The 17,947-nt window shown below is 44.8% G+C and overlaps 1 protein-coding gene across 1 annotated transcript in view; it reads left to right on the forward strand.

The window, feature by feature from the left end:
- LOC309595645 (sodium/hydrogen exchanger 2-like) overlaps positions 1 to 10,579 on the forward strand; it is a gene marked incomplete at both ends in the record, with an annotated part of 28,605 nt that extends 18,026 nt beyond the window's left edge. Inside the window, 6 exons of the mRNA XM_082322878.1 lie at positions 390 to 460; positions 1,650 to 1,814; positions 2,491 to 2,605; positions 3,952 to 4,086; positions 8,532 to 8,598; positions 10,443 to 10,579. Coding sequence (XP_082179004.1) covers positions 390 to 460; positions 1,650 to 1,814; positions 2,491 to 2,605; positions 3,952 to 4,086; positions 8,532 to 8,598; positions 10,443 to 10,579 — 690 coding nt within the window. The remainder of the gene's footprint in view (positions 1 to 389; positions 461 to 1,649; positions 1,815 to 2,490; positions 2,606 to 3,951; positions 4,087 to 8,531; positions 8,599 to 10,442) is intronic.
- Positions 10,580 to 17,947: the final 7,368 nt, after the last annotated feature.

Genomic DNA, 17,947 nt, shown 5'->3' on the forward strand with positions numbered 1-17,947 from the left:
GATACCGATCTCCTGAGACAAATTGTCCTCAAAACCCTCAATATGAGAATTTCCTGCTTGTCAAGGCCCAATATGCAGGACTTGCAAGCCATCAGCCCTCCTCTACGTATCACAAAGAGCAGGTCCACGGCCCTCAGCGATTATTCTTTGCTTGCACAGACCTGAAAGCAAGCAGCCAAACCACTTATTGTACTCCGGAACCGAGGGATATGCGTGGATGACTGGATGGGGAATTAGCCCAACATCCCCTTTCCTTGTTTACCGGCGTTGTGTACCGAGCTGAAAGCATCTCCCATTTTGTCTGCTGGCTTTTGATGTTTGCTGACAGAGTTCATCATGTATGCAATACATGCAACCGGTGTATAGCAAAAATCCTCTCTTCTGTTTAGTTCTTGGATCATTTGCTGGCTGGCATTGAAGATATATCTGGACACTGGGGACAGTATTACTGGAAAGACAAGTAAGGATTTGCCAAAATACAACTGTGTACATGTGTAGAAAAAAATGAGGCTGGTTTCTATTCCCTAAGTTTCAGCTGTGGGCAGCTGAGCCTTGTTCATCCTTGCGGTACAAGGCAGGTGACAGAGGGGCAGCTTCTCCTTGTCCAGGGCGAGACCAGGTTCTCGGGATGCTTCCCCGCTTGCAGGTCACATATTGTACTTCACCCTAAAAAGACTCCTTTCTCCTCTCCTATTGTGTTTGTCCCTTCTTGTCCAAAGAAATCTGCTGGAAAAGAAAGGGCCATGCCAGCACAGCACACAGCTTGTGTGGCTTCAGCCTGTCCCTGCCTGCAGCGCCGCTGCCCGTGCCCCCCTGCCTGTCCGGCCATGCGGGAGCTGAGGACCCCAACCCAGTGCGTGCACAATTAACGTTCAAAATACGAGCTTGCAGCACTTGGAGGGGCAACTGCTTGTTGTGGACTGATGAATTATAGAGGATCTCTACAGATTTCTGTAGCAAAGTGCTTAATTTTTGTAGATTGTACACACAGGAAATTTTTATTTTTAAATACAAATAACAGAAAATATACTAATAGCGATCTACCAGGTTTAATTCCTTGGCTGTGCAGACACAGATGCAGCTACCGTCGTGATAAGGACTGTGATTAATGCAGCTGGCAAGGATTTTCTTAGGAATGCCAGTGCTTGGAAGTGCCACTAGAGGGTATGGGAATCGCTGCTGCTGAGGAGCGTCCTGGCTCCTTGCGAGCAGGTCTGTGTACAGCTAACAGCAGCCAAACTTGAGCGTCAGTACTTGATACCAGCTAGATCTTTCCCAAATGTTGTGCTGCATTTGAGCAGAAAGTGAGAGGAAACGGCTCACGAGGGAATCTGGAAGCATTTAAATCTGCTGCATCCCTTGAGGCTACTGCGAGTACTTGTAGCACTTACAGTAGAGTTCATGATAGATCTGGCACTTTGGGGAGTTTTTATTGTATTTGGCAAAGTTTCAGTATCTGAGCTCATGTACTGTAGTGCAGAAATAATTAGGGACTGACCTCTTGGACCACTGATTTCTGGAAAGAAGGTAATGGAATATAATGGAATATGGCAGTCATGGGCTATGAACCTGCTGGCTTGCTCGGGTCCTTTTTGGTGCTGAGGAGTCGTGGGAGGAGGCTAAGCCTGTCTTGGTTTGTTCTCAAACAGATTAGAATATTTCAACAGCAAATACCTGCAGAAGATCCTACTTCGAGAATACGACCAGCCAAAATCAAGTATCGTGCTTCTCTATGAAAAGCTGGAGCGGAAACATGCCATTGAGCTGGCAGAAGCAGGGCAGCTGGGTCATGCCCCGTCTCACCCATCCTTGCTGTAAGTGCGGTCGTCCCCTTTCCGTCACTCCTCCCAACCCTCCCGCCGGAGGGGACAGTTATGAAAAGCTTTTGCAAACTTCTCTGCCTCCTCTGCTCTTCCCTGCTGGGCTACCCCATGGGAAAGAGCAACATAGCTTGGACAAATGCAAAGTAAACACTGTTTAAAGATTAGTAGGTGGGTATTAAAAATGATCCAGTAGATGAGCAATCTACTGGCATTGATGAACACAGGTTTTGATCTTGTACATGGAGGCTCACCTGTATCCCCCGCAGAATGACATAGAGATGGTGCTCTGAGGAAGAGGCTCTTGCACCATTTTTTGATGGCTTTGCACCATTGCTACTGAAGGAACCAACAGCGAGAATGAGCATCGGCTGAGACAGCAGGGTCAAATATTTGCCTGTCAGAATGGCCATCTCATCTCTCACAGCCGGTTCTGCTCTGCCACAGCTCCCCACGGCTCCTTTATCTGCCGGGGAGCACAGGGATGGCACAGCTCTGATGCAAATACCAAATGCCCCTTCTGCAGTGAGCTCCATCTGCAAGGATTAGCTGTTGGTCATGTCCGCTGGTGCGGGATCCGAAAGGGCTGCTGTGAACTCTGGGCTTTGGGGATGCGCTGGTTCTGCTGCTGTGCATCTTCCAAAATAAGGCGTTGTGGTTTTCTTTGCAGCAACAACGACAGGATTGTCATAACAGACAAAAAATTGGAAGATACTCTGAATCCGGATGTCCTGGAAAATATACAGGAAATATTGGCAAGGAACCTGTACCGAATAAGGAGAACGGTATAACTCTTCCCTCGATCTGTATTTTAGATGTCCAATAACAAAAGTTATCTCAGTTATCCTAACAGGCTGAGCAGATGTTATGAATATTTACATAATTACTAATGATGTCTCTTTGTGAGCAGAGAATAGTTGGCTGTGTGAAGCCAGATCCAGTTTCCAAGTCAGTGGCACATTTCTGTTTGCAGCATGACAGCTTTTGAAAGGTTCACCCAGTCAGCCTATAATTTCATGAAGTATTTTAGGCATCAGTACCCAGAACCAGAAAGGAGAAAGGAGGAGCACGTGGATCTTCAGGCATCAGGTTAGCAGATGCAGCAGTTGCAGCCGCTCCTGGTTACCTACAGGGCAGAGCAGGGGTGGGGTTATCCTCACTTTGCATTTTTTCCCATAGAAGAGAGCACAGTCAGTGAGCTGCGAGTGAGGATTAATCTGCAGAGCTTTTAAAACCACTTGGCAGTTTTGCCATGAAACTGGTACAACTGGTAAATAGCATAGAAACCAATTGCTGTTTACAGAAGAAGTCATGAATAATCTGTCTGAGGTTTTACACAGCACCTAGGACTGTGCATTGTAATTGCGGTTCACGTGGTGATACGTGGGGCCTTATCCTTAAAATCCACCTAAGCCTTTGTTTTACGGATTACGCACGAAATACTGAGTCCTTGGGGATGCGGCTGGTGTGGGCAGCTCAGCACGGAGGGATCAACCACCCCCTCCTGTCCCCTCGCTGAGCTGAGAGAAGCAACTAGATAAGGCTGGGAGGAAACCTATAGAAATGGTGAATGGGGTGAAGATGAAGGCATACCTCCCGTTTGCACTTACTCCTGCCTAAATCCAGCCTCGCCCCTTGTAGTGACAGAATTATCCGAGCTCCTGCTGATGGTAGTAGGAGATTTAACTTTGGCTGGTTTACGGCTTTTGAAGCAGGATTTATGGTTCCTGTTGATTGCGTGATTTATATATGAAGGTGGAGCTGATAGCTGATATAAAATATTGGAGGGCTGGGCAGAGGCGCTGAGGCTGAAGACACCTCGAACAGAGTACTTGCACTAGGTTGGTGTGTCACCTGGACTAATAGAGATGCATCTCAGTCTTGTCATTCAGTGATCGCTTGGGCAGTTTTGCATAAAGAAGGAGAGTTTGGAGTCCCGTCTTCCTTCTTTGGCTCTTTCCCTCCATCGCTACCTCTCGTGCTTGGGTGGATGAGTTATCCCCATTACTAGGCAGGGTGGTTACAGCGGGGTTGAAGAACCCTGGAAGATGCAGGCCGTAGTGAAGGGATGCTGCTGCGGAGGGAGGGATGGTCCCACCTCCAACAGCGGTCTCTGTGGTGCGACGTGCAGGGGCCGGCGTACAACAGGCACACCCTTCCCGGAGAGACCGAGCCCGTGGAGCATGCCAAGGAGATCCTGATCCTCCGGCACAAGAGCCTGCGGGTGGAAGTGAGCAGAGGTGACACGGCCAGCTCTAGGGAGAAGGTAAGAGGGAGCGGGGAGGGCTTGGACCTGCAGAGACCGTGCACGGGCTGCTTTCCTCATGCAGGTATAACAAGCGCTAGGAAGAGTGCTGTTTATTGCTGGTGCTATTTCCTTTTAAAGACAAATCCTGTTGCCTTTGCAAAAAAAAAAAAAAAACCCAAAAAGTGTCTCTCAATCCTAAATTGCATTCCGATGAGTAGGAAATAGCAAGAAAAAAAACCCCAACCCAATTCCTGACAAACAAATGAGCCATCTTGGGTGCAGCGCCGTTCAGCGCTTTGTGAACACAGGCTTCCGTCCATGCTAGGAAAGTTATTTACTGAGCAAATGTTATTAATTGGGCTTCAGTCTGTAGATTCAGAGGTCTGTTTTTCCCATGTTTTCTTTTCTGGGAGATTTCGTCGAAGGCGGGAATTTGGTACACCCATTGTCAGCGCTCCAGATGGACTGTAAATATTTGAAACTGTTCAGTGGTTTTTTTTTTTCCCCCCAACACTTTTGAAAGGACAGAAGCATTATTGTGAGCTTTCCTATTTATTCTGGAGGTGAGCTTTTTGTTTTTAAAAGCAGCTACAGTTCTGGACAGACTTGAAGAAAGTAAAATCCAGGGAAATGTTGCATACCAGCTTCCTGGGAGAACCACTTTAAGTCCAAATTTACTGCTGGCACAGCTCCACATCAATTCATGTTCTGAATTAGAGGAGAACCAAGGTAAATACAATGTCTGTGGCTGGTGAAGACTTGTGCTGACTTTTTTGGAAATCGGTGAGAGAAGCTGGGCAAACGTTTCCCCATGGAAAGACAAAATGGTCTGGGAATAGTGCACGAGGAGTAGGCTTGGTCTTTTCAATTCCTCCCATCTTCTGTAACTCTTACTCTAGAGGAATGGCAACTAAGTCCCCCCCCAGTATTTTGCTCCCAAACTCCCAGGACTGCAGCAGTAATTGCTGAGCCATCCCCAGATTTCACTCACTTCTCCGAATCTTGGGTTTTGATGGCTCGAGCTAGAGCACTGTCCAAGCACAGACTGTGGTCTCTAATCTGGGCAGCGAGACTCCATCACTGAGGAGAACAGAATGACCTTTTAAAAAGAAATAATTTATCTTTATTTAGATAGTGATTTTCCACGACAACACAAGAACTCGGGACTGCCGCAGGCTTTCTTCCACTCTGATTTCTTTGTTCAAATGCCAGTCATTGAAGAGCCCACCGAGAACGGCAGTAATGCACCAAATGCTGCTGCTTCTCAGCCCTCCATTCACAGAAAGGTGTTCCGGCTCTTGCAAACAACTTAAAAGATTTAATTTGATCATTTACATGCTGATTGGTACTTACAATTCAAAATAGATAGGCAAGAACACGGTATGTTCCTGTAGAACATTTGGTATAATTAAACTTCAAAAGAACAACATCAAACTAGGGCTGATTTTGAGCACGACGTTACATACTTTAAGGACATTTGATTGTTAACCCTTGTGCTCCTGCTTTCCCCTTCTCTGCTGCTCCCATTTTGGGTACTGCGGTGCATTTGGTAGGAAATTTAGCACCTTTGGGAAGACCGTTTCTCCTCGTACTTTGAATGTTTACACCTGGCCTTTCAGAGGACGGAATATTTTTTGGGGAATTGCAAAAGCAGTAGAATTCACTCTACTGACTCGTGGATGGTGGCTAAAGCCCTATGGGGTTGGCGAATGCTCCTATGGATTATGCAAAAAGCCAATTTAATGCTTAATACTGCTGCCTCCTAGGAGTCATTTGTTGGTGCTAATTACACCTCTTTAACAGCAGCTACCTTTGCTTTGTGCCAGTCTCAGTGAACCAGATGTAAATACTAAGAGCTGATTCCAGTGACATCTGTAAGGGTGACTCTAAGCCCAAGAAGCATCCCTGTGCAGCCAAAAGGAAAAATCAGTCATGCTTTGTGTGATCGGCAGCTTATCTGCTAATGTTTTAGAATAGCTGCCTCATTTTGCTGCAAATAAAAATAAAGTAATACCCAAAAGTGATGGGATAATGTTCTACAAGAGCCCTGGAATATTAATATGAGGTGGGAGGGTGGGCGAACACTGTTCCTTCACGCTGTAGGAGGACAGATTGCAGAATTTGTCAGCAGAAAGAAGGAACACTGTGCTAAAAAGTAGATTTCAGCCCCTTAAAAGCAGCTCAATATTTTAAATTTTTGGGAAAAAAATTAAGCCGCTCAGATTTAGTTTCATGCCAAGTTGACAAGCAAATGGCATTTTTCTGTTTAAAAAAAGAGATGAACAAAACATATAGCTAGTTAGTGTTTGAGACTTTGTAATTGTCAGACACTCCATCGTTTGTAGTCCCAAAGGGAAGGGCTTGGCCTTACAGGTTTTGAGTCAGCAAGAAAAAACACTCTCATGCCACACATTTTTCTATTCTGCATTTCACCACGAGATGGAAGCATTACAACTGTGTTTGCAAACCCAACTGGAAATCAAGGAACTGTGAAACAAACTTCAAGCAAAGGGCGGCTGGAAACCCTCCGGTGCTGGTGAGACGCCTGGGCGCCTTCCATTGCCAGTCTGCTTGCGAAAAGCTTTGGCGATACATTCAATCAGGTGTTATCAGCTGAGTGCATCATTAAAAAATCCCTTTGGTTCAGTATAGAAACACTGCTTTTTCTGCTCGCTGGCTGTCGGCATATATATCTTTCTTTTTTAGTGAAGTTGCTTAGTCCTTCGCTATTAAAATCTGAAGCTGTTGTAGCTCAGTTAGTCGTCTCATAATTTATTAGGTGCTGGTTGGTCTTTCCCCCCTCTAACAGTCACCACAAAAATAAGGTATGTATGGAAGAGCATCTTTCTGTAGGTCTCTGGCTCCACCAGGCTGGGAGGAGCCAAGAGTGAAATTCATCTTGCCTGATGGACAAGCCGTCTCCTTCCACAGGCGGTGGGGAGAAACTGGCGTCCTCACCAGGACAGGCACCGGTCCATGGCCAACACCAGGCTTCTGCCAGGATGAATTGCCTCTTCTCTCTAACCTGGGTGGCTTTAGGTGCCTCAGGGGTCTGCTGGACTTTAGGTGTCTACCTTTGCTTTTACAGTAGTGAGAGATGCCTCTTAGGCTGCCTTAGAAGCCCCTGCCAAGGAGGGGTTGGAGAGTGAACAGGGAAGGCAGAGAGAAGAAGAAAAGAACAATCCTCATCCCTCCTGAGCCAACGGCTCAGGTTAAATGATTTACACCAGGCAGGAAAACCTTGGCAAGACTATGAGGTGACTTCAGATCTGAATTGTAGCCCAGAGGATTAACTCCAAGACTATCTATTTCCAGTAGAAAGTCCTTCTTCCTCTGCCTAAGGACAAAATTCCTGCCGAAGGCTGCCGCTTCCTGGAGCCGTGCATCGTGCTGGCTCTGAACGCTGTCCGCATTTTGGGCTTGCCTTATTTTAGGCAAGGATCCAATGCATAATACCCTGGCAGGGCAGTTTCTGGGACCCAGGATAGCTTTTATTTACCACTGAGCACCCAGAAAATCCTTGCACCTGTAGCCAGGCAACTTTGTCCTCTTTTCTTCTGCCAAAACACGAGTACGCTCCCCCAGAAGGAGCTTATTTGGAGCTGCCTGTAAGCCATGTGTGTAAATGACATACTGCCTTTGGTAATTATGTTGGAGCTCTTTCGTGGAGCGTGCTCTGAGAATCGTTAAATGCCCCTGGGAATGGCTTTCCAGGGAGCCAGGCGCTGCTGCTGGAGCCGGGAAGGCATTGTTATTAAAATGGTCAATAAAAGTGTGAACAAGGGATGGAGGGCATCGGTCCTCGTTAGGGGAGGGAGGAGAACAAACCGAAACAAAACAGAAAACCACGCTGGGAGGTGTCCAGAGTTATTTTGGCAGTCTGGGTTTCTGGACCGAGGTGCCAAATCACAGCTGTGTAAGAGACTTATTCCCAGTTTACAGAAGCACCAAAAAATTCAGGCAGCATTGTGCTACCTCTTTTTTTTATTTATTTTTTTTTTCTTCTTTTTTTCCCTGAAGGGTGGAGATTAGCACTGGAGGGAAAGGACAGGGAGCTTGTTAGTGCAAGCTCGTTACCTGCCTCCTTGGCCTGCAGCCAAGGTGGGGAACAACTAAGGTGAGAAATGTCCATGTCCTGGGGATGGGCTTTGCCTCCCGCGCTTGCCTGCCCCATCCTCCCCGCTCCAGGGCTGCTCCTTCCCATCCTATCCACCGAATCGCTCCTGGAGAGCTCAGACCTCTTCCACCAACTCGAAACAAATCAGCGTCTGTAAATATTTCCTGCCATCTATTTGGTCTATTTTTAGCAACAGTTCTTTTTGTTTTTCTTGGCAAAAGTAAAACAAGTGGGAACGGAGTCCTTGGGGATTGCAAATGGCTTGTTTGTGAAGCATGAGTGTCATTAACAGACTTGCTAGCAATCTTCATAAATGCATTAAAGTACTTTTCTTCCTTAATCACAGAAGGATGATTCCGACTCTGCGCAGGGCGACTCCAGCACGCAGCCCAAGCTGTGCCGCTCCTTCACCGGTAAGCTGGGGGCTGGTGGGTGCCGGCGGTGATTTCCTACCTCCCCTGCTCGCCCTGCCCCGTCCCTGTGGGGTGGTCCAGCAGGTGACGGGGAGGATGTGCGGAGGTCCATGGCATGTCCGTTGCAGGGCTGGGATCTGAGAGACAGCCAAGGCAAAGCCTCCTGCCCTCCATCCCACAGCTCCAGGCAGCTCCTCGGGGGCAGGCGGTGGTGCTGGGAACCACAGCGGTGAGAAGTGCGTCCCGGCCCAGGTGTTCGGCCTCCTTCTTACCTGTGTGCTGGAAGGGGGTGCGTGAATTTGCACAGAGTTTTCTTGTCTCCCATGTCCAGCCAGGCAAGCATTTGAAACTGGTACCATTCTTCATGTTCTACCAAGCGCTAAGATGTTTGGCAGTAATTGCAGATCATTCTGCCTATGGGGACGCTAATGCATAAACTAAAACCTTATAATAATGAATGATCCTTCAAAACGTGAAGTTTGTGCCCAAATGCTTTCCAAAAATTAAGATCTATTTCTTTTGCTTGCTAAGTATTATTAAAACGCATTTTGAGTGCCCCATTAGCAGCACTGTCTGTTTTGAATATCTGTTACAGAAAGATCAGTGGCACAAGACCTCATGTTTTCGTAAGCCCAAGCTCAGATTTTAGATAACTGAAATCTTGGTTTTCACACTTAAAAAAAAAGATGGTTTAATATTAATGAAGCCTCACAGAAGGTATAGCTGGTCAAAACTGTCGACAGATGCATTTTAGCCTCTGAACCACAATGAGATGTTCAGTGGGAAACGGAGCACTGAATTTTTACAATGCTTGGCACACCACCTTTTAGCACAATCACATCTGTAAAAGCGACGATTGAAAAGATTTAATGTTTGTTGAAAATAACAAAAAAATAATGTTGCCTCCCAACATGGGCTGAGATAGGTTAAGGGGCTGGGTCTGACATGAATGGACAGAATATTTCTTTATTACATATGTATTGGAAAAATATTTAAGAAGCAAGAAAGTTTCCTTTCAATCTTTTTGTGTCCTTCTATTTCTAATGTTTTCTTCCTTTGTAATTTTCTTTAAACAATGAACTAAAAACTTGCTGAATAAAGAGCTGTGAAGAGGTGGCACTTTCTCCGCACAAAGGTGTCTTACTACAGGTTTGCAAGAGTAGATGGAAGGAGCACAGTTATGCGCCGTTCGTGTGTTTGTAACATGGCCATCTGCTGGGGATGTAGCTATTTTAATCCACAGTTTATTATAAATGTTTGAAGTATGTTCTTCCTGAAGAAAAACATGAGTGTAAGCAGAGAAAAGTGATTAAAAAGCAATGTTTCTGGGTGTTTTTTTTTTTCCCCCCAGGGAAAATGTGAGCACAACGGTCCCCGACGTACCCTGGCGACAGGGCTGAAGGAGACTGTAACCCTCCATGGTGATTGCATGTACATCCCCCCCAAAAAAAATCACTTAATGTGGCAATGTGAAATTACAGGTGCTCCAGCAGGACGCCTGCATCTTGACAAGCTTTTTTATGGTAGTCACTGATACGAATTTTTGTTCTGCAAAGTTGCTGGTGGGGACTGACAAAAGAATGATGATATTGATCCAGATACGTAACATATTTCAAAGTACAAAATAGGGTTTAAATTGTCTTTTTTTGTCTTTTTTTTTTTTTTCTTTTTCTTCCATTGAAACACTGGTCTTTGTCATCTATTTTATAATTGAAAAGTGATCCTTGCAGTGGAATAGCTCATCCCCAATGAGCAAATGGCTACCTCAGTAGTATTTTTTCATTCCTGTTGACCCACAAAGGAGAACATTTCTCATACAAGTTGGTGTTTTTCTCTTCCTGCAGTGGGGAATGTGGAAAAGATTCGGGAAGTGAAACAGTACCGGTCGAAGTCGGTGTGTGTCATCCCGCCGCCGCAGCCCAGCGGTGCGGCCGGGGGTGAGAAGAAAGAAATGGAGAAAGAGCTGACTTTGGAGATGTAAAAGCACAAGTGATGCTGCTGGCTTCCCGTGAGAGATCTGGCTGTTTCATGGATGGCTACTGTGCATGTAGATAATGTAAATAAGATGCGTATTGAAAAGGACAGCATGGGCAGGGCAAAATATCCTGAGTGGTTTGCATGGAAACATGTGCTCTTATTGCACAACGCTGGGTTTTTAACGGGAATTGAGGGAAAAGCTGCACAGCTGAGCACTAACAATGCAAGGTGATGCCTGAGAGAGGATTTCTGAGAAACGCCTAGGAAAAATTAGTCTGTTCAGTCTGGGAAAATTGCTGAAACTGTCTACAACTGCAAGAAAGGATGTTTTAGTACGGTGAGATATCAGATCTCATTAGTCAGCAGGGATAGACTAAACAGCAGGGAGCATTTAGATTATATGTTAGGAAAAACTTTATAATCTCAAGGAGGGTTTTATTAGGCGACGGAGCATGCCACCAGGAAAGACACAGAAACAGCGAAAGATCTCTCCTGCTCCTCAGGAGCTGGTGGGTCCTGACTATGAACATCAATCACGTGAAGTCCAAAGTTAAATCGTATAGTTAAATAAGGCGTGTCTTACCAGAGGGACTGTCCCACACCTAGATATAGTTCTTTTAATGAAAACTTATTACAGCTGTGTTAAAAATATAGTCTTACTGATTTTTTAAAAATTTATTTCAAGAAGGGTTCATCTCAAAAAATAAAACAGGGAAGCTCCAAATCCATGGCGATACCAGGAGATGAGCGTGCCAGCCCTTAAAGAGGTGGGCAAGCCTCGCGCTGTGGGTGGTTGGTTGCAGCAAGGTTGCCAAGGCTCTCGGAGATGATCTCGGCTGCCATAGCCGAGAGCTGCAGGGGCAGAGGGGGTTTGACCGCGGCTCCTTAAAAGATGTGGCAGAGAGAGGGACCCAAACCTCGCTGCTGTGGAGCGCTTCTGCCAGGGAAGGTGCGATCCCCTTTGCAGAGCAGATGTAGGTAAACTCCAGGGACAGCACTTGAGGAAGACAGATATCGCCACGTTTGGGAAATTTTCATTGAAACTCCAGGTAAGTGTTCAAGCCTTCAAATTCTTGTCCTTAGCTGAACCTGAGAGGGTAAGTTTTATTATGGCAAACATAGGCATTTTTTCTTTCTCTTCCCCTTCCTCTGCATTGAAGGATCAAAGAGTATTTAATCTGAACAAATGGCTCATTCTGAAATAAAAATAAAAGAAACTAGGAATTCGCATACTCCCCTCCGTGATATTTTTGGACTTCCAGAGCCAATCTCCTGCGTGCAGAAGTACTCCATTAGGACACCGCTGCCCCTGGTACACTGGGGCTTTCATTTTAAATTAAAGACACAAAATTTTGTGTGTTTGCTTTGCAATGACGTGGAGGTCTCATTTTCATTTGAACAAACTCCTTTACTGTGTCCTGACGTAAGCTGATGCAGGTCGTTTTGACTTGAAGGCCACTCTTCACTGCCCCATCACTGGAAATTCACCTCATTGCAATTGAAAATTGGTCCTTTTAGCCTTGTGTGTGTATTTTGTGTGTGTGTGTGTGTGTGTATATATATATGTCTGTATTTATTGATTTTAGTATAAGTCCATTGTCATCTTCAGTTACTTTATTAAAATTTTGGCTTGTTTCTTAATTTAATCAGTCTTGCATGAGAGTCGTGGATTTGTCTACACTTTGTTTAGAAAACTGCCCATCTTTGGATATGTTGTAATATACAACATACATGAATACGTTGTAATGTACTACATTTCTATTTCAATTAAATATGCTGTGTTATGAGATCATCTAAGACTTATTACCTCCTTGCATCTGCAACACGCTCGTGATGATGTCAGCGGTAGCTGGTGACACGTGGGGGTGTCTCTCCAGGTGTCATCGGTCCGGCACGGCAGATCCGCTTTGAAGAGCGGCGCGTTCAGCTCTGCCCCGTGCGACCCTTGGTCAGTGACCACAAGACCACGGGCAAGGCAAGCAATTGGAATGAGTGAGAAAAATGGTCTGGTTATTGGCGTAAGCAATTGCATACAAGCGAGAGGAAAAAAAAAATACTGAATCTGAAGGTCCTCGCCTATCTGGGGTTGAAATGTCTACTGTTTACCTGTTTACAATTTCTCCTTAGATTCTGCACAGTAAATAGCCATGGAAAGGTTTGCGAAGATGGGTCCTTTTTATTCTGTAGCTGGAGAGCAGAAAGGAAAATAAATAAAGTTGCTTGCCAAAGAGTTTTTAATCAACTTTTTTTTTAATCAAGTATAGAAACTTTGTGAATCCCTTGGCCAACTCTTGCTTGGGTTTTGAGGGGTGTTGGGGGATTTTTGTTTGTTTGTTTTTGGTTTTAACTTTTGGCCTCTGAACTGTTTTGCTTTTGTCCAAAATATCTAGATGTCTGTACCATCTTTGTCTTGTACAGCATCCATCACACTGCCGGGCATTGGGTTCTTAAATAATGATCTTTTTCCGTTTGAGTTTCCCATCACGTAAAATGAGTTCTCTGCAGTATTGTTACAGGCTACCGAGGACCTTATCAAGTGGTGGCTGTTCTGGCATGTGTAGATTTCTTTGTAATACTGTAGTAGGCAACAGAAATGGTTGGAAAAATCAGGACACTTCCAGAAAATGGAACTGAAATTTTATCTGATGTGGTAAAAAGAAAACATCATTTTGCTTGCATTTCTTCAAAATTGTACATTTTCTTCTCACTTTAGCGCAACAAGAGACACTTTGATGCCAAGATCTCCCAGCTTCTAGGAATTCCAGATGTTGCTTGGGTCCGGGTGTGCGGCTCAGTGGCTCATGGCTGCAGAGGCTGCTCCAGCCGGCCCCGTGTCCCTGTGCCCATGCACTGGCCGGATCCTGCTCAGATCCCAGCCCATTAATCCCTTTCAACCCTGCTTTGCAGTGCTGGGACCATAAATACCTCTCTGCTGTATTAACAGTTTGCTTGATCTGCAGAGAAGACAATATTCTGTGCAGTACATACTTTCCCAATGAGTCACTCTGCCCCAAATTTAACCTTCTAGATACTATGGATTTTTTCTTAAAGTTTCTTTACAAAATATAATAGCACAGCTAAAGCTTTCATGAAGCATTTTCCAGTTGCTTAGTGGCCAAGCCCTCTGACTAGTATGTATTTCAGCCCAGAATACCTTTGATAATCTTTGCCAGTATCCAGTGTTGGTGGTCTTAAAATTCTACAACTGAGTGGAAAACGGTTAAATGCTCAGGCTTCAGAGCATGCCTAATTAATTCTTTCCAGGGTTTTAGTCCTTTAAAAAGTGTTAAAAACATAGATTCAGTGTATCATTGAATATTGCATGGTTCTGTGGAAATAAATTGCATCAGTTTGATTCCTTTAGTATTTCAGAGAGTTATTGCTCTGTGCTTACTCTGGAAGTTTACAGGAGTCTTTTGAAAGTTAAGGTTAAAATAGGCAAAAGTTGCTAATGATGGGGAGTAGCTCAATGGCAAAGCGAGAGCCCAAAAACTGCATCAGAAAAGTCTGGGCACATAGATCAAGCAGCCGCATTTAAAAATCAGGCTATAAATCTCCCTTGCACTCGCAACTCTGAAAAGCATTTGTGTTCAGCACGTGGACTTTATTTTTATTTTTATTTTGACCAGAAAATCACACTTGAGTTCATTTTATTTCATGACTGCTTAAGGAGATTATAATGGCTTAATCCTGGAAAGTACTGGCAACACTGAAGAAGCAGGTGAGGCAAATTTGAGCTTTTTTCTCTCCTGACATCAAGTACTGGGGGTATTCAACCTTATAAGAAACATTAAGGATCTTTCAACATCCAGGCTTATGTGCTTCTTCCAAGAGACATGTAGACGGGAGAGCTGAAAAAGGAGCATGTGATGGATATGTACCGGTGATTATAAATTTAATGCGGAATTAAAGGGGCAAATGTCAATATGGATATCTATTCCTCTCCCTTCCCATGCAGTTCATACCGGGGGGTTGCTCTTTGCAAAACTGTCTGGGGATGTTGGTGGCATTTCCAAGGCAAAGGTGGTAGCGCTTGGGTAGCACTTGTGGTCTGGATGGCTTTGCTCTCCTGCTGGGTTTCTTCTTGTTCTGAGGTTTGTGGAGACAACAGTAACGGCAGAGATCCACAAGCGAGATTCACCCCATCTACCTAAGGAAACACCGCGTGGAACATCTTTCAGAGCATGACAGATCATCAGGGTAAGTGCCAATGCAGAAAGGTATGCAGATCTCCAAAGGGACTCGGGGAAGTCTTTGAAGGCAGCCCTGAAATCATATCTGTTTAAAAAGTTGCAAGAAACCCTCAGCTTTCAGCATGAGAGAGTGAAAATATGTTGATCTATCTACATAATATATAATTTTTCTGCAAGCATGGATCAAAACACAAAAAATAACGATAACTCAGATTGTGTTGATGGAGTCTTTCATCAATCAAAAGGTAAAACACTGATTCTGTGAAAAATCTGAGCTGACTAGCCCCAGTTCCTTGCTAAGTATGTATGTTTTGGATTCACAATTTCAGTTTAAAAGCTTAAGGGGAAAAAAAAAAATCATCATTAGGGTCAACTAGGAAATAAAGGTCACTAAAATGCCTAGGATACAACTTCCCTTTCCTCACAGCTAGGTCCTCATGCTGTCCATGGTGGCACTCTTGTTTGACCTCTCTGGATAAGGAGACCCTGAAGGCAGCGCCCCTCCGGCACCAGAAGAGGTAAGGGAGGAAAGGGAAGGTTGTTTTCCTTGGTAATTAAATGATATTTGTGTCTGACTTTTGCGCAGATCATAGTGATGGTCAGTTAATGCACCTACCTAGCTTTGGTGTAGCACTCCAGAGATCCCAACATAAGCTACAAAGGACAACCAACATCATCACCATTTTCTATAGGCTTAGAAAGTGTGGCAGCATGTTACTTTCTGGTTTGGTTTTGTTGTTGTTGGTTTTTTTTACTGTTTTGGTTGGTTGGTTGGTTGGGTTTTTTTAGGATGGGGGTCCTAAGCCTGTAGCTGTAGTGCTCCAGGGGTGCTATATTAACTCAGACACCGGCTAGTGATGAGAGGAGGCTGTAGACTGGTTTGGGATGATTGCTCCTCTCCATGACTCCCCCACACAAACACCTGCCTGCAGGCAGAGGAGCTCCTGGTCTGCCCAGCGCCCAGGTAGAAGGTAGCCTGTTTGACCAACCAAGAGCTGCATCATCTTCTGGAGGTGCCTCTTGGACCTTGTGCTGAGGGGTGGGATGGACCAGGCAGAGCCTCTGCGGGACCTGGGGCCAGCGGGGTGAGTGTCGGTACCAGGGCTTGCTGTTCCTGGCTGGGAAATCATTTCTTTCCTTCTCTAAATTAAAGATCACCTCTGCTGGAAGAGTAAAATCAGGGCTCCTTGAGCCCTTGGTGAGGCCGAGAGATGGAGAGTGAAATGCCGTTATGTTAGGGAAATTGAAAAATCTACTATCGATTTCAGGATTCATTCTACAGTATTTTTGTGTAATAAAAGCATTTTTATTCCTGTTTTCTCCCCCCATCCTACAACATGTTGGAAACACACAGAAGGTTGTGGAGCTCAGGCTGGGCAGATACTGGGCTGTCCTTATGGCCCCGCTGTGCTTTCTTTATGGCCTCCCAGTAACAAGTGCCGGCCGTTGGTTGTTAATAGTGTGGCCCCAGGTCTGCAGTCTGACCCCCAACGCTTTACACATTTTCCACAGGGGCAACATTTCCACACAGAGTTCAGATGCAAAGGCAACATCATAAAGTAGCCCAGAAAACAATGAGATGAAAAAATATGGATGAGTCGATCATAATTTTAAAAAATGTTTTATTAAAAATTTTACATCAATTTACATATTTAATAATTGCTTTCATTCTTTGATAGATAGCAAAAGGTGTTTTCCTCTCCAGAATGGAACTTTTTCTTTGAAAATGTTGAAATGAAACATTTAAAATTAAGAAACGCCTTTCTTAAATTTTTTCCAGAGGTATTCACTCACCCCAGCCCTTCCTCAAAAATGATGTGGGTTTTTAAACCTCACATTTTCTGATTAGTTCATCAGAAAATCCCCAGCCCTTTCTAACTGTAGAGGAAGAGAGGGGGGCTGGAATGATTTATTGGTGGCTTTCTTGCCATTTCTTCTTTTTTTTTTTCCCTTTCTTTTCTTCTAGTATATGTGCATCCTGTCTATTAGCAAGGCTGTCTACTGCATTGTATAAAATCTATATGAACAAAATGCTTGCACAAAAGAAAACCAAAAAACCAATTTACACTTTGAAACCGGAATGGGTCTGAATCTTATAATTAATAAAGCTGTTTTTTCTGAAGAGTAAAGGAACCATTTTTTCTATTAGTCTTATGAAAAAACGTCCCTATTACAAGGATTTTAATTTTACCTATTTTTTTCTCCAAGCACCGGGGAAATAGAGAAGTGAGGGGGGTGCAGATGTGAGGTGACCCCTGGCCAAGCGGGGCTGAAGGAGTTTGCTCCTCTGCTAGCTCCCACGGCCTGCTGGTGTGCGGAGCCAGCGCCTTCTGGGCTGGCTGGACGCAATGGGGTTGACGTCTAATTAAAAAAAATAATCAAGCTGAATGGAAGGAAACGTAAGGGGGCTGTAGCCCCATCAAGTGCATTAGCCGTCCCCAGCAAGCCTGGGTGCTCCCGCCACGTGCTGCTGGTGCAGCTGCAGCTGCCGGTGCCCCAGGCACGGTCTCGGTGTCCATCGTGTCCAGGAATTTTTCAGATCCCAATGGTGATGAGCACGTGTGTGGGGGTGTGCCAAGGAGGAGGGAAAACTCATTGCATGGAGAGATGTTTTGACCTTGCAAACTCAATTCCTATTCCACAGCCTAAGAATTTGGAAAATGTTTGGCTGGGCACATAATAGCCCGTGAGGAGCCAAGGCTGGGCACCAGCACTCCTCTGCCGCAGCCACGCAGGGGTTTATCTGCCAATGGGCCCGAGAATTGCTGAGGACACCTTCCAAATGGCAAACAGCGCTAACTTGCGAATACACATTAGCATAAATACAGCAATGCCAAATACAGCTGACTAAAAAGCACACACATAAATGTGGAAGTGTGCATTAATCCTTTTTTTTAAAATACACAAGTGCCCACTTTGCATTTTAATTTTATGCAATTGCAGTGCAATCTGCAAAAAAAGTCCTCACTCCTGGTGTGCAAACCCTTGTCTTCACCGAGCTCCTTCAAGCACTGCCAAAGCTCCCCCATCAGTGGTGTTCAGCTTTGAGATAAAGATCAGAAGAATAGACGGCAACTGATTTTCCTTGTCACTTCAGACAGGTTTAACCAGTATTACATGTTAGTTAAATGGCAACTGATTGAAATTACACTTATTGAGGATTAATTAGGTGATAGATA

Source organism: Platalea leucorodia (assembly GCF_965183815.1).
Source record: "Platalea leucorodia genome assembly, chromosome: 10".
Taxonomy (NCBI): Eukaryota; Metazoa; Chordata; class Aves; order Pelecaniformes; family Threskiornithidae; genus Platalea; species Platalea leucorodia.